At 40.8% G+C, this 16858-nt stretch overlaps 1 protein-coding gene across 1 annotated transcript in view; it reads right to left on the bottom strand.

The window, feature by feature from the left end:
- LOC140741490 (plexin domain-containing protein 1-like) overlaps positions 1 to 16858 on the bottom strand; it is an 810319-nt gene that overhangs the window by 119557 nt on the left and 673904 nt on the right. Inside the window, exon 10 of the mRNA XM_073071746.1 lies at positions 6787 to 6847. Coding sequence (XP_072927847.1) covers positions 6787 to 6847 — 61 coding nt within the window. The remainder of the gene's footprint in view (positions 1 to 6786; positions 6848 to 16858) is intronic.

Here is a 16858-nt window from a genome sequence, read left to right as displayed (position 1 = left end):
TGGAGTTCTGCATAGATAAGTTCCAATGAGACAGGGAAAGGATAGTAAGGTACAGGAACTATGGTATACAAAGGCTGCTATAAATCTAGTCAAGAAGAAAAGAAGAGCTTACGAAACAGTCAAAAAACTAGGTAATGGTAGAGATCTGGAAGATTATAAGGCTAGCAGGAAGGAGAGTAAGAAAGAAATTAGGAGAGACAGAAGGGGCCATGAGAAGGGCTTAGTGAACAGGATTAAAACCCCAAGACATCCTGCAAGTATGTGAAGAGCAAGAGGATAAGATGTGAGAGAATAGGACCAATCAAGTGTGACAGTGGAAACGTGTGTATGGAACCGGAGGAGATAGCAGAGGTATTTAATGAGTACTTTGCTTCAGTATTCACTACGGAAAAGGATCTTGGTGATTGTAGGGATGACTTACAGCGGACTGAAAAGCTTCAGCATGTAAATATTAAGAAAGAGGATGTGCTGGAGCTTTTGGAACGCATCAAGTTGGATAAGTCACTGGGACCAGGCTACTGTGGGAAGTGAGGTAGGAGATTGCTGAGCCTCTGGCGATGATCTTTGCATCATCAATGGGGACGGGAGAGGTTCCGGAGGATTGGAGGGTTGCAGTTGTTGTTCCTTTATTCAAGAAAGGGAGTAGAAATAGTCCAGGAAATTATAGACCAGTGAGTCTTACTTCACTGGTTGGTAAGTTGATGGAGAAGAACCTGAGAGGCAGGATTTATGAACATTTGGAGAGTATAATATGATTAGGAATAGTCAGCATGGCTTTGTGAAAGGCAGGTCGTGCCTTATGAACCTGACTGAATTTTTTGAGGATGTCACTAAACACATTGATGAAGGTAGAGCAGTAGATGTAGTGTATATGGATTTCAGCAAGGCATTTGGCAAGGTACCCCATGCAAGGCTTATTGAGAAAGTAAGGAGGTATGGGATCCAAGGGGACATTGCTTTGTGATTCCAGAATTGGCTTGCTCACAGAAGGCAAAGAGTGGTTGTAGATGGGTCATATTCTGCATGGAGGTCGGTGACCAGTGGTGTGCCTCAGGGATCTGTTCTGGGACCCCTACTCTTTGCGATTTTTATAAATGACCTGGATGAGGAAGTGGAGGGTTGGGTTAGTAAGTTTGCTGATGACCCAAAGGTTGGAGGTGTTGTGGATAGTATGGAGGGCTGTCAGAGGTTACAGCGGAACATTTATCGGTTGGAAAACTGGGCTGAGAAGTGGCAGATGGAGTTCAACCCAGATAATTGTGAGGTAATTCATCTTGATAGGTCAAATACGATAGCAGAATATAGTATTAATGGTAAGACTCTTGGCAGTGTGGAGGATCAGAGGGATCTTGGGGTCCAAGTCCATAGGACGCTCAAAGCAGCTGCGCAGGTTGACTCTGTGGTTAAGAAGGTATACGGTGCATTGGCCTTCATCAATCCTGGAATTGAATTTAGAAGCCGAGAGGTAGTGTTGCAGAGAGTAGTGGTGGATAATTGTTTATCGGGATGGAGGCCGGTGACTAGCGGGGTGCCTCAGGGATCTGTTTTGGGCCCAATGTTGTTTGTAATATACATAAATGATCTGGATGATGGGGTGGTAAATTGGATTAGTAAGTATGCTGATGATACTAAGGTAGGAGGTGTTGTGGATAATGAGGTGGGTTTTCAAAGCTTGCAGGGAGATTTATGCCGGTTAGAAGAATGGGCTGAACGTTGGCAGATGGAGTTTAATGCTGAGAAGTGTGAGGTTCTACATTTTGGCAGGAATAATCCAAATAGAACATACAGGGTAAATGGTAGGACATTGAGGAATGCAGTGGAACAGAGAGATCTAGGAATAACAGTGCATAGTTCCCTGAAGGTGGAGTCTCATGTAGATAGGGTGGTGAAGAAGGCTTTTGGAACACTGGCCTTTATAAATCAGAGCATTGAGTACAGAAGTTGGGATGTAATGTTAAAATTGTACAAGGCATTGGTAAGGCCAAATTTGGAATATTGTGTACAGTTCTGGTCACCGAATTATAGGAAAGATACCAATAAATTAGAGAGAGTGCAGAGACGATTTACTAGGATGTTACCTGGGTTTCAGCACTTAAGTTACAGAGAAAGGTTGAACAAGTTAGGTCTCTATTCATTGGAGCGTAGAAGGTTGAGGGTAGCTGAGCGAAGGGCGCTGAGTAGGCTACGGTCAATTATGGAAAACCCTGAACATCCTCTACATAGCACCATCCAGAGACAGAGAAGCAGTTTCAGCGACAGGTTACTATCGATGCAATGCTCCTCAGACAGGATGAAGAGGTCAATACTCCCCAATGCCATTAGGCTTTACAATTCAACCGCCAGGACTTAAGAACTTTTTTTTTTAAAGCTATTATTAATGCTTTTTGAGATAGTGATTTAGATGCATATCATATTTTTACTGAGTTAAGTATTGTATGTAATTAGTTTTGCTACAACAAGTGTATGGGACATTGGAAAAAAGGTTGAATTTCCCCATGGGGATGAATAAAGTATCTATCTATCTATCTATCTATCTATCTATCTATCTATCTATCTATCTATTTGATCGAGGTATTTAAAATGTTGAGAGGGATAGATAGAGTTGACGTGAATAGGCTGTTTCCATTGAGAGTAGGGGAGATTCAAACAAGAGGACATGATTTGAGAGTTAGGGGGCAAAAGTTTAAGGGAAACACGAGGGGGTATTTCTTTACTCAGAGAGTGATAGCTGTGTGGAATGAGCTTCCTGTAGAAGTAGTAGAGGCCAGTTCAGTTGTGTCATTTAAGGTAAAATTGGATAGGTATATGGACAGGAAAGGAGTGGAGGGTTATGGGCTGAGTGCGGGTAGGTGGGACTAGGTGAGATTAAGAGTTCGGCACGGACTAGGAGGGCCGGAATGGCCTGTTTCCGTGCTGTCATTGTTATATGGTTATATGGTTATATGGTTATACAAGACCCTGGTCAGACCCCACTTGGAGTACTGCGCTCAGTTCTGGTCATCTCACTACAAGGATGTGGAAGCCATAGAAAGGGTGCAGAGGAGATTTTGGAGCATGTTGCCTGGACTGGGGAGCATGCCTTATGAGAACAGGTTGAGTGAACTCAGCCTTTTCTCCTTGGAGCAACGGAAGATGAGAGGTGACCTGATAGAGGTGTATAAGATGATGAGAGGCATTGATCATGTGGGTAGTCAGAGGCTTTTTCCCAGGGCTGAAATGGTTGCCACAAGAGGACACAAGTATAAGGTGCTGGGGAATAGGTACAGAGGAGATGTCAGGGGTAAGTTTTTTACGCAGAGAGTGGTGAGTGCGTGGAGTGGGCTGCTGGCAACAGTGGTGGAGGTGGATACAATGGGGCCTTTTAAGATACTCCTGGACAGGTACACGGAGCTTAGAAAAATAGAGGGCTATGGGTAACCCAAGGTAATTTCTGAAGTAAGTACATGTTCGGCACAGCATTGTGGGCCGAAAGGCCTGTATTGTGCTGTAGGTTTTCTATGTTTCTAATCATTAGGAGGGAAAAGATGAAATATGAAAGCAAGCTAGCAAACACAAGGTGAATAGAAAAGCAGAGGTGAGAGTGGATATAGGACTGATAGAAAATGAGGCTGGAGAAATAATAATGGGGGGACAGGAAGATGGTAGATGAAATAAATGAGCATTTGTGTCAGTCTTCACTGTAGAAGGCACCAGCAGTGTGCCAGGCGTTGAAAGCTGTGAGGGAAGAGAAGTGGTTGCAGTTGCTATTACAAGGGAGAAGGTGCTGAAAAAGCTGGAAGACCTAAAGGTCCATAAGTCTCCCAGATGAGATGAACTGCACCCTGGGGTTCTGAAAGAGGTAGCAGTAGAGATTGTGAAGCCACTAGTAATGATCTTTCAAGAATTATTGGACTCTGGCATGGTGCCAGCAGACTGGAAAATTGCAAATGTCACTCCACTCTTTAAGAAAGGAGGAAAGCAGCAAAAAGGAAATGATAGACCAGTTAGCCTGACCTCAGTGGTTGGGAAGATGTTGGAGTCAATTTGTTAAGAATGAGGTTATGGAGTATTTGGTGACACAGGATATGATAGGACAAAGTCAGCATGGTTTCCTTAAGGGAAAATCTTCCTTGATGAAGCTGTTGGAATTCTTTGAGGAAATTACACGTTGTAGTAGATAAAGGAGATGAAGGCCGTTGATGAAGTGCCACACATGAGACTGCTTACCAAGTTAAGAGCCCATGGTATTACAGGAAAGTTACTGGCATGGTTAGAGCATTGGCTGATTGGTAGGAGGCAGCGAGTGGTAATAAAAGGATCCTTTTCTGGTTGGATGCCAGTGACTAGTGGTGTTCCACAGGGGTCAGTGTTGAGACCGCTTCTTTTTTGATGTATATAAATGATTTAGATGATGGAATAGATGTCTTTGTTGCCAAGCTTGCAGATGATACGAAGATTGGTGGAGGGGCAGGTAGTGTTGAGGAAACAGGTAGGGTGCAGATGGATTTAGACAGATTAGGAGAATGGACAAGAAAATGGCAAATGAAATACAAAGTTGGAAAATGCATGGCCATACACTTTGGTGGTATAAATAAATATGCAGACTATTTTCTAAACAGGGAAAAAAATCCAAAAATCTGAGATGCAGAGGTAATTGGGAGTCTTTGTGCAGAACACCCTGAAGGTTAACTTGCAGGTAGAGTTGGTGATGAGGAAGCCAAATGCAATGTTAGAATTAATTTCAAGAGGTCCAAAATACAAGAGCAGGGATGTGATGCTAAGGCCTCATCTTGAGTACTGTGAATAGTTTTGGGCTCTTTATCTAAGAAAAGATGTGCTGGCATTGGAGAGGGTTCAGAGGAGGCTCACAAGGATGATTCTGGGAATGAAAGACTTATCATATGAGGAACTTTTGATGGCTCTGGGTTTGTACTCGCTGGAATTTAGAAGGGCAATGAGGGAATCTCATTGAAACCTTTTGAATGTTGAAAGGCCAAGACAGTAGATGTGGAAAGGATGTTTCCCATGGTGGGGAACTCTAGGACAAGAGGACACAGCCTCAGGATAGAGGGGTGTCCATTTAAAACAGAGATGCAGATAAATTTCTTTAGCCAGAGGATGGTGAATTGTGAAATTTATTACCACAGGCAGCTGTGGAGGCCAGGTCCTTGAGTGTATTTAAGGCAGAGCTTGATAGGTTCTTGATTGGCCATGCCATCGAAGGTTATGGGGAGAAGGCCAGGGAATGGGGCTGAGAAGGGGTAAAAAAAGGATCAGCCATGATTGAATGACAGCAGATTTGATGGACCAAATGGCCTAATTCTGCTTCTATGTCTTATGGTCTATGGTCTTATTTACTGTCCCTCTCAACCCCATTCTCCTGCCTTCTCCTCATAACCTTTGACATCCTTATTAATCAAGTACCTATTAACCTCTGCTTTAAATATACAGTACCCATTGACTTGGCCTCCACAGCCTTCTGGGGCAATGAATTCCATAGATTCACCACCCTCTGGCTAAAGTGTTCCCTGCAGATGTTCTGTGCCAACATGTTCAATTCTTCACTGGGTGCTTCAGGCACCCAGTGAAGAACACTACTTTGATCTGCAATGTTCAACTGAAACAGAGCTCAGAAGCAAGTCCTAACATTTACAGTGTAAGACCTGTAGCTGAAATGCCATTGGTGGCCTGACAATGACAATATAGTGTGGTACACCGATACACCTCAATTCTCATGCCCATCTTCCAGCCATGCTACCTTCTCACAGTTACCATCAGGCAGGAGATACATGTGCTTGAAGTCCCACACCAACAGGTTCAGGAACAGCTATTTTCCTTCAACCATTCAGTTCTTGAGCCAACCAGCACAACCCTAATTACTGCAGTTTAGCAACTCTATGACTATTTCACAGTAAAATGGAAATTTTTGTCACAGATTGGGAGCTATCAGTGTATGCTGGATTGAGTGTGGATCTCTAAGTCAAAGGGCAGTGTTTGTAACACTGTTCAACCCCAATCTATGACCTGTCAGAATTTTTAATAGTAAGAATTACTACAGTTTAGCACAGAGGCTTCAAACCTTCTTTATGCTATGGACCCCTACCATTAACTAATGGGTCCTGGTTTAGCAAAATCATAAACAAGAAAAAAATCTGCAAATGCTGGAAATTTGAGTAACACCATGACCATTTTGCACTGAAATGGACTTTGATATTTTTTGTTTTAATTTTATTTTATTGTAAAAGATATGCACGAATTATGTTCAATTTATGTTTTTCTTGTGAATGCTGCTTATACAGTGCAATGTGCCTGTGATATCCTTACAAGTAAGCATTTATTTATTGAGATACAGTGCAGGATGGACCCTTCCAGCCCTTCGAGCCGTGCTACTCAGCAACCCCGATTTAACCCTAGCCTAATCATGGACCAATTTACAATGACCAATTAACCTACTAACCGATACGTCTTTGGACTGTGGGGGGAAACCAGAACACTCGGAGAAAACCCACATGGTCATGAGGAAAACATGCAGACAACACCAGAATTGAACTCTGCATTCCGGAACACCCTGAGTTGTAATGGTGTTGCGCTAACCGCTATGCTATGTGGTGGTTAATTGGCCACATGGGTCTAATAGGGTGGAGCAGACTCGTTGGGCCAGAAGGGACTGCTAATGTGCTGTAAACCTAACTGAACAAAAAGTGCTGCCCAGCCCACTCAGCTCCTCCAGTTTCTTGTCTGCTGCTGGCAATTATTAGTTTGCTACTAACTGGTTATTGGCTTGGCCTCAGATCATGTTTACCGTACCTCATCCATACAGTGATAGTCCAGCCACTCCTGTCGGTGCCGATCAAATCCATTGGAACACCTAAATCCAGAGAAAAACAACATCAATCTTCTAAATTAATCATTGCTGGCAACTTTGAGAAATGGTCCATACAACCCCATTCTCTTGCAAACAGCAAGCATAGATTTCTGTTCAACTTGTGGAATGGTCCAACAAGGAAAACTTCATTCACCTCAACAATGAATTGATTTCACAATCTATGGACACAACTTCAAGGTTTCTACAACAATTGTTCTCAGTATTATTTATTATTATTTTTTGTATTTGCACAGCTTGTTTCCTTTTCTTTGTATCAAAACTATAAATGTTTATTTACAACACATGGACACAAAACAATCAATATTTACGAGACAGTAGTCATACTCAAATTACTATATGGTTACTACTGTCTATAACACAGTCTATACTGCGGGGGAACCACTGCTCATGGAAATCCCCCAATGTGCTCAGTGTGACAGCGTGCTCCCTCTCCAAGGACAGCCGCTCACGGATGACAGTTTGTTTCCTTTTGCACAGTAGTTGTTTGTCACTCTGTCTAGTTTTTCATTGGCTCTATTGTATTTCTTTGTTCTACTGTGAATGCCCACAATAAAATGAAACTCAGGTTAGTATATGTTGGCATATACATACTTTGTTAATAAGCTTACTTTGAACTTTGATTGGAAAGAAATGAAAAAATATTATTCTAGTCAAGGAGCAACGGAGGATGAGAGCTGACCTGATAGAGGTGTATAAGATGATGGGAGGCATTGTTGATAGCCAGAGGCTTTTTCCCAGGGCTGAAATGGCTAACACGAGAGGGCACAGTTTTAAGGTGCTTGGAAGTCGGTACAGAGGAGATATCAGAGGTAAGTGTTTCAGACACAGAGTGGTGAGTGTGTGGAATGCACTGCCAGTGACGGTGGTAGAGGTGGATACAAAAGGGTCTTTTAAGAGACTCTTAGGTACAAGGAGCTTAGAAAAATAGAGGGCGATGCGGTAGGGAAATTTGAGGCAGCTTTCAGAGTAGGTTACATAGTTGGCACAACATTATGGGCTGAAGGGCTTGTAATGTGCTTCTATGTCTGGGGGGTCTGGACTTCATTGTAAGAGTGGTATAAGCTAATTTCTCAGCTGTATGCTGCCATGGCTATAACCAACTCTCAGTCATCGAGACAAAGAATACAGATCCAACTTCGTTAGTTTATGATCAAACAACCCCTCATCCTATGAATTAACCAAGTGAATCATTTTGTGAATGACCATAGTGCTGGAAGTGAAGCCTTGTTGTCGCTTGATTTCACTTTGTAAGAGGTGATAGTTTTCAAGCCCTGCCACAGCTGTCGAGTATCTTCAGTGATTCAGATTTAGTCCCAAATTGCCACTTAGCCTGTGAGATGGCTTTTCGCAGATCACATCTGGACCTTTTGTATCTTACTTAGTCATCAAACCTGAATGTCTCTGATCTGAACTTAGCAGATCTCCTGGTTCATCCAGGGCTTCTGGTTGGGGAAGACTCTGAATGATCTAGTGAGGACACACTCATCTATCACACTCATCTTTTATAAAGTTTGTGACAACTGTGGTGTATTCATTCAGATCCTCTGATGAGTCCTTGAGCATACCCCAGTCCACAAATTAGAAGCAATCCTGTAGCTGCCCCTCTGCCTCCCATGACTACCTCTTTGTAGTCGTTATCCCTGGAGTTTTGCTCTTTATCCTCTGCCCGTATGCAGGTAGGAGAAGGAAAGCCAAGTGATCAGATTTCCTAAAATATGATCTGGCATGGAATGATAGGCATTCCATGCCAGATGGTTTTTGTTGATGAAAGTAAATCCTTAGAAGTCTTATCTGACTGTTGTGCAATTTTTTACGTGTTATTCCTCTTCTTCCTTCTGTCCTAGGTAGTGTTAATCTGAGTGTGTTAGAATGTACATGGTGTTTTCTAAAATTTGTCATGGCAGTTATTTTTTTTTGTAAATTTTCCAAATTAGTTTCAGACAAAGGTATTGTGCCAAAAGACTATGTTATTATGGGTATTGCGAAAGTGTTTATTGACTTTGTTGTATTTTTACTATTGAGCTCTGTTTGGCAGATTTTCTTAAGCCTTGAAGTAAATTCTGTTGAAAATTTTCCCTTTATCACACTATGATCTATTTTCTTTGCTTGTTGATATCCCAGATACTGATATGTTTCATATTCATCCATCGGTTGTATTGTATCCTGCTGCTGTTTTGTATTCTATTAGCTCCATTGCACCTTTCTTTATGTTCTGCACTTACCTTGTCCAAAGTTCATGTCTAAATCTTTAGCAAAGAATTTTATGAGTTGAATGAATTGCTTCAGCTTTACTGATGAAGGAACATATAATTTCAAATCATCCATGTATAGAAGGTGTGTCAAAGTACAATTCATTTGGTTCTTTCTGATTTAATACAAAATTTTCATCTGATTCAGTAAATCAGAGAGCGGGTTTAAAGCTAGACACAACTATGGTGGGCTTAGAGAGTCGCTCTGAAAAGTGCCTCAATAACAGTGGTGTTCTTATTTGTTTGTTAATGGATAGGTTGATTATAGTATGCCAATGCTGCATCAGATTTTGTAGAAATTTCACAAGTATTGGGTGTAGTTTACATATATTAAGAACGTCTATTAACCATGAATATGGGACTGAATCAAATGCTTTTTGTAGTCATTATAACAACATGAAAGATTTCTGGTTTTCTGCTGGGTTTGATTAGAATTACAGAATCTATTATCAGTTGTTCTTTACATCCTTTCATTCTCTTGCAGCACCTTTCTGCTCTTCTCTAAGTGCATTGTGGTTACTTAAGTGAGTGATGATTAGCTGCCAGATGCATGATGTTACAATTTTTCAATATTTATAAAAAATTGTTGATATGTATTATAGGTATGGATGAAGGGAAGTTGAATTTTTGCCCCTATAATTATATTATTGCTGCTTGTACTTTTCTAGTTGTGGGTATTTTTTATAACTGCTTTTAGCATATCCAATGTAACTTCAGATGTCTGCATGTCTTCAATTATGTGAGTACATTATTTTTCTTCCCTAATCCAGCTTGTGCCTTGATTGTGTGTCACCCTGTTTGATCAGATATTAGACCAAAAGTTCATTATCTTTTGCGTTTGTTGGTAATTCTGTGCTCGGGCTGGTGACATTTTGTTGTGTTGAATTTAGTTTCAATGCCCTGTGTAAACCTTTATCATTGTTCCTGAACTGATAATTCTGTTTTCTTCGTCTGGTGCATTTCATGTATCTAGTTAGTCTGGCTTTGCATGCACCAAGCTTCTGTTTTAGTGTATCTATGAATTCTAAAATGCTTTTGTCAGTTTGATCATATATTGTATGGACCTTATATTTCATTGGTGTTTCCTTAACTTTCTTGCTTGGGATATCCATTTTATACTTCATTAGGCTCTTATGGTTTCACTTTTGTTCTTCCATTTCGGTGCTCTCATTCCATTACTCAGCTTTGAGTTTCTATTAATGAGTGCCTTTATTTTAGAGCCATTGCACAGCATTGCTGTTAATGCTGCATAGTATGTTATTGTCTGTAGTTCTTCAAATGTTTCAAGTTTTCCTAAATATCGTATTTTTTATTACTATTTTTAATCTGTATTTGTACAGTTTTTGCCTTTTGAACATTGGTTGTCTGTATGCCCTGTTGGTTTGGTCTTTCATTGACTTTATTATGGTTCTTGGATTTACTGAGTATGCCCACAAGAAATCCAGGGTTGTATATGTTGACATGCATGTACTTTGGTAATAAATTTACTTTGAACTTTGAATGGTGTTTTATTTTAGTCAATCATTTGTTGATTATGGGGACCAAAACTGTGTAGAGTACTCCATGTGTAGCCTTGCCAACACTCTGTACAATGGAACAATATTACATAGAACAGAGAAGAGTGCAGTACAATACAAACTCTTCGGCCCAATATGTTGTGCTGATCTTTGAACCTACTGCAAGATCAATCTAATGCTTCCCTCCCACAAACTCAAACTTGAAGGCAGAGTACAAGGTTAATAGCAGGATTCTTAGCAGTGTGGGGAAACAGAACACAAAAATACAATTGCAGATGCTGTGGATCAAAGAATACGTACACGACACTAGAAGAAACAGAAGGATCTTGGGGTCCATTACCAAGTTGCCTTGCAAATTGATAGGGTGGTTAAGAAGGCACACTGACCTTCATTAGTTAGGGTTTGAAATCAAGAGCCACAGGTAATATTGCAGCTCTATAAAATCTTGGGAGTACCGTGATCAGTTCCGGTCACCTCGTTATAGGAAGAATGTGGAAGGCTCGGAGAAGGTGCAGAGGAGATTTAGCATGGTGCTGCTTAGATTAGATGGCATGTCTTATGAGGAAAGATTGAGTGAGCTAGGTTTTTCTGTTTGGAGTGAAGGAGGATGAGAAGTGACTTGACAAAGGTGTACAAGATGATAAGAGGCATAGATAAGGTGGACAGCCAGCACCTTTTACCCAGGAAGGGAAATATGAGAGGACATAGTCTTAAAATGATTGAAGAAAGGTATAAGGGGATGTTAGAGGTAATGTTTTTTGAACACAGAGTGTGGTTGGTGTGTGGGACGACCTGCCAGGGGTGGTGGTAAAGGCAGATACATTAGGGACATTTAAGAGTTTCTTAGATAGGGGCTTGGAGCAAAGATAAATGGAGGGCTATTTGGGAGAAAGGAATTAGATTGATCTTAGAGTAGGTTAAAAGGTTGGCACAACATGGACTGAAGTGTTTGTACTGTGCTGTAGTGTTCTATGTTCTACTTCCTGAGGGATCTTTAACATGTACAGGTCCTGGATTAGTGCACATTCAGTGCAGTTCTCAAGGACAAATTAAAGCTCAAGAGTTCTGTTGCCTTATTTCCCCTTAAAGTCTATTTCACAAGCCCAAAAGGCTCTGGTTCCACATCTTGTACATGAACACTTTCCCCTTCATAACCTCAAACCAAGTGGTCTGCTGGACAAGGCAAAATATTGGATTAAATAAAAGATCTGAGTAAGTCAGTTAGTTATTGGCTCTCAGCACCAGGACCTATGAATGAGAGGACATCCATCCAAAAACAGAAACTGGCCAGATGGTTCTACAACGGTTTCCTACAAGAATCTGGCTACTGATCACAGCTCCCGAGCCAGGCGGGAAGGACAACTGTTCAAAATGTTGGCCGCTTTCATCAGGAGAACAGCTGTGATTAACCCCAACTGAGAGCAGAAAGACAGCCAAGGTTCCAAGTTTCACCTGACCCCCTCTACTGCCAACTGTAGAAGCCAAATGAGGCACAAACTGAGCTTGGCAGTGGGGGTTGCCAAGTCTGAGCTGCCTTTTGGCATTCGGTCTCTCGGGCCTCCACCAGACAAGTGGACAGCTCAGTTGTGCACAAGACAACAGCTGATGCCTATAGTACTATATGCCAGCAAAGTGACCTCAGGGAAAGATAGAGCAAGGGTGAAGAAGGCAGAGATACTCCACAGAGAGAGAGATATCATAGATTGTGTGGCATATTTTTTCATAAAAGGACCAATTTCAGTTTTAACATACACAAAATGCTGGAGGAACTTAGCAGGAGGAAGTCAGACAGCACCGATGGAGAGAAATAAACAGTCAACATCTCGGGCTGAGACACTTAATCAGGAATGTCAATTGTTTATTCCTCTCCATAGATGTTACCTGACCTGCTGAGTTCCTCGGTATTTTGTATGCATTAGTCAGCCATAATCAAAGATCCCACCCACCCCAGACATTTTCCCTTTTCCATCAGCAGAAGATACAAAAGCTTGAAAGCACATACCACCAGGCTCAAAGACAACTTCTATCCCACTGTTAGACTCCTGAATGGACCTCTTGTACAATAAGTTGGACTTTTAACTTCACAATCTACCTCATTGGGATCTTGCACTTTATTATTTATTGCACTGCCCTTACTCAGTAGCTTTTACACTTCATTCTACATTGATTCTCATAGAGGGATCAGAAGTGGAGAGAGTGAGCAGTTTCAAGTTCCTAACTGTCAAGATCTCTGAGGACCTAACCTGGTCCCAACATATCGATGCACTTATGAAGAAGGCAAGACAGTGGCTATATTTCATTAGGAGTTTGAAGAGATTTGGCATGTAAACAAATACACTCAAAAAACTTCTAGATGTACTGTGGAGAATAGTCTAACAGGCTGCATCACTGTGTGGTATGGGGGGGGGAGGGGCTACTGCACAGGACTGAAAGAAGCTGCAGAGGGTTGTAAATCTAGTCAGCTCCATCTTGGGTATAAGCCTACAAAGTACCCAGGACATCTTCAGGGAACAGTGTCTCAGAAAGGCAGTGTCCATTATTAAGGACCTCCAGCACCCAGGGCATGTCCCTTTCTCACTGTTACCATCAGGTAGGAGGTACAGAAGCCTGAAGGCACACACTCAGCGATTCAGGAACAGCTTCTTCCCTTCTGCCATCCAATTCCTAAATGGACATTGAACCCTTGGACACTACCCTCACTTTTTTAAAATATACAGTATTTCTGTTTTTTTGCAAGTTTTTACATCTATTCAATATACGTACATTGTAATTGATTTACTTATTATTATTTAATTTAATTTTTTTCTCTTCTATATTATGTATCGCATTGAACTGCTTAACAAACTTCACATCACATGCTGGTGATAATAAACCTGATTCTGATTCTGGTTATTGTTTTACCTTCTACCTCAACGCATTGTGTAATGATTTGATCTGTATAAACAGTATACAAGAGAAACATTTCACTGTATCTTGGTGCGTGACAATAATACACCAAAAGCAATACAAGTGAGTGGTATAGGTTTGGAATGCATTGCTTGTTTAAGTGTGGTGAGGCAGAATCCCTCCCCACGTTTGAAGATACTGTATGTGGCTGAGCACGTGAAGGGCTGTAAGCTGCAGGGATGTACACTGAGAACTTGGAGGTAAGATAGACATAAAGGCCACATTACCCCAGTATGGGACTATGGGCAGACTAGCCTCCGTAGGTGTTCAAATCCTCTCTGACATAACCTCATAATTCCTTAAACTACTGCTGACATCTGTCACTTTTGTGACCTGGGAATGTGAAGCCAATTTGTGCACAGCAAGATTCCAAATGTGATTTCCCTTTGATTGATAATGATAAATATGTCTCCAAGCATACGTCTTAATGGTTAGCAGAGCTGCTGGTTGATATACATACAGTAGGTGTGAATAATGACAAACATTCTTTGATTTATAATGGCATTGTAGGGGACTCCTTAAATTTCATTAGGCAGAATTCACCCAGACTGTTAAGGGTTAAGTTTGCCGTGTATGTTACGTTATGTTTTGGGGGCACGGGTTTTTCTGATATACAGTATATACAATGTCACCATTTGTTTGCTGGGGGAATAAAGTGTATGTTAGAAGTAATTACACTTATATCGATTTTTGTCAACACTCCTACAGCATCTTGTATCCAAGGACATGATAGAAAGATTAAATTCCTGATCAGTAATTAGAGGTTAGGCTATTCATTCAGGGATAGCGGTTCAAATGCCTCCATGGTTGCTGGGAAAGTTAAATTTTAAAAACAAAATTGAAAGGAATAAAGATCTAGTTTCAGTAGTGATCGTAAAATTCATTGATTGGGCAGCATCATTGCAGTCAGTGCAATTGCTTTAGAATGCCAGCGGTCACTGATCGGGTGTGATTCCTGCCGCTGTCTGTAGGAGTTTGTATGTTTTCCTTGTGGCTGCGTGGGTTTCCTCTGGGTACTCTGGTTTCCTCCCCCATTCCAAAGATGTATAGGTTAGGGTTAGTAGGTTGTGGGCTCCAGAAGTGTGGCCTGCCCCCAGTGCAATCCTTGCTGATCTGATTTGGCGCAAACAACACATTTCACTGTATGTTTCAATGTACGTGTGATAAATAAAGCAAATCTTTATTTTTATCTTTCTTTAAAGCTCAGTAATATTTAGTAATGGCTGTCAAAGGAAGGTATCAGCCAGCCTTAGCTGGTTTGGCACATGTGACTCTGACCCAAACAATGTAGTTCACTTTTAACTTCTTCCTGAGTTAATAGGGAAATTAGAGATAGTAATAAATGCTAGGACTAACAGCCAGTCAATGAACAAATAAGAGAGAATCTGAAGATGCTGGACAATCAATGAAATAAATATAGTTTATAGTCAATACCCAAATGAACTGTAGATGCTGGAATATATACACACAATCTGCTGGAAAAACTCTTGATTCATAAACTAGTAACAGTAGATGCTACAAACTCTAATTTCCTCCTAAGTATTTCACACTTGCCTTTCAGAGATGCTTGTTATCCTGAATCTGTGCCCTAGAACTGAATTGGAATAAACATTCCCAGAAAATCAATCAGCAGTGATTGAGTGCTTTTCAACAGGCATTGCCAAATGCTCATTATGTTCTAATCAATTAGTGATTAGTTGATGGTCATTTCGTTTTGACAGGTTGATGGATAGTCAGTAGATTGAAAAAGTATTTTTTCAGCATTACAACTCAGCCCAGGATTGTGTTACATGTGTATAACACTGAATCAGGAATTAGCCACATTTATGCTTAGTGGCTACTTCATTAGATACCTCCTGTTTGTGGTCATCTGCTGCTGTAGCCCATCCGCCTTAAGGTTTGACATTCAGAGATGCTTTTCTGCACACCATTGGATCACGCTGTTACTGCTGCCTTCCTGTGCTTGAACCAGTCTGGGCATTCTCCTCTGGCCTCTCTCAATAACAAGGCATTTTTGCCTGCAGAACAGCCGCTCACTGTATGTTTTTTGTTTTTTTGCATCATCCTCTGTAAACTCTAGTAACTGCTGTGTATGAAGATCACAGGAGATCAGTAGTTCGGAGATACTCAGACCAACAATCATTTCACAGTCAAAGTCACTTAGGTCACATTTCTTCTCGATTCTGATGTTTGGTCTGAACAACAACTGAACCTCTTGACCATGTCTGCAGGCTTTTATGCACTGAGTTGCTGCTACATGATTAGCTGATTAGTTACAGTGGATTCCAGTTAATTAGGACACATCGGGACCAGTAGAGTTTGGCCCAATTACGTGGTTGCCCCAACTAGCCAAAGTTTCATGGAAATAGTTAAAAATGTATAAAAAAGACAATCTTCTGATTAACAATTTATGTATTTAAATGTAATATGGAATAAATTAGAACACTGCCAACACTACTGCAGTACTATAGAACTGTGTATTAGTTCCTCATACTTATCAATGGGGGAATTCATCCACTTCCCATTCTTTTGATTGTAAATGAACAAAATCAGCGTAGACACCTAGTCCAGATAATGGACCGCCTTTGTACAATACTGTCAATGATTGCATCCTCCAAATCTTCATTTTCATTGTAACATTCAAGATGTTACCTTCAAAGTAGAAACTATGAAGAACTTGATACCTTCAAATTTTTAATAGTTTCAAACTTGTTGAAGATGTGAAATTGTTTCATTTTCACTCACGGCTATTTCTGGTATCTCCATGCCTGAATGCTTGAAACTGAGCTAAACAGTTCAGAATTGTCTTGAAATGTGAGTAAAACAGTTCTGAATTTTCTTACTGCTTATCTTTCGCCAACTATCAGTGATAAAAGTTGCAGCTTCTTTAACACAAACACACGCAACTGACCCTACTTACAACTGTTTACTCAAACACAGTGTTATGTCTAAAGACATACAAGTGCATGTGATTAATGCTAATTAGAAACTGCTTGGCAACAGTCTGCTGTCCCAATTAAGTAGTATAGTGTCCTAAATAAGTGAAGGAAATCCCAGCTATTTTCTTGATTAGTGGCTGCCCTGAACCGATTAACTGTATTTGCATTAATGAGCAGGTGTGCAGGTTTAACTAATAAAGTGGCCACTGAGTGTAGATATTCCTTCCAATCAATTTGTGTCCTTCCTTAATTTTAATCACAATTTTGCCAATTTTTCTGGCTTCATCCATCTTTTAGTCTGTCTCAGTTTTAAAACCCTCACCCTTGCCTCCGAATCATTCC

The sequence above is a fragment of the Hemitrygon akajei genome, chromosome 18, assembly GCF_048418815.1.
Source record: "Hemitrygon akajei chromosome 18, sHemAka1.3, whole genome shotgun sequence".
NCBI classification, from domain to species: Eukaryota; Metazoa; Chordata; class Chondrichthyes; order Myliobatiformes; family Dasyatidae; genus Hemitrygon; species Hemitrygon akajei.
The sequence above is the reverse complement of the archived record's forward strand: the minus strand, read 5'-3'. Positions and strand labels throughout refer to the sequence as shown.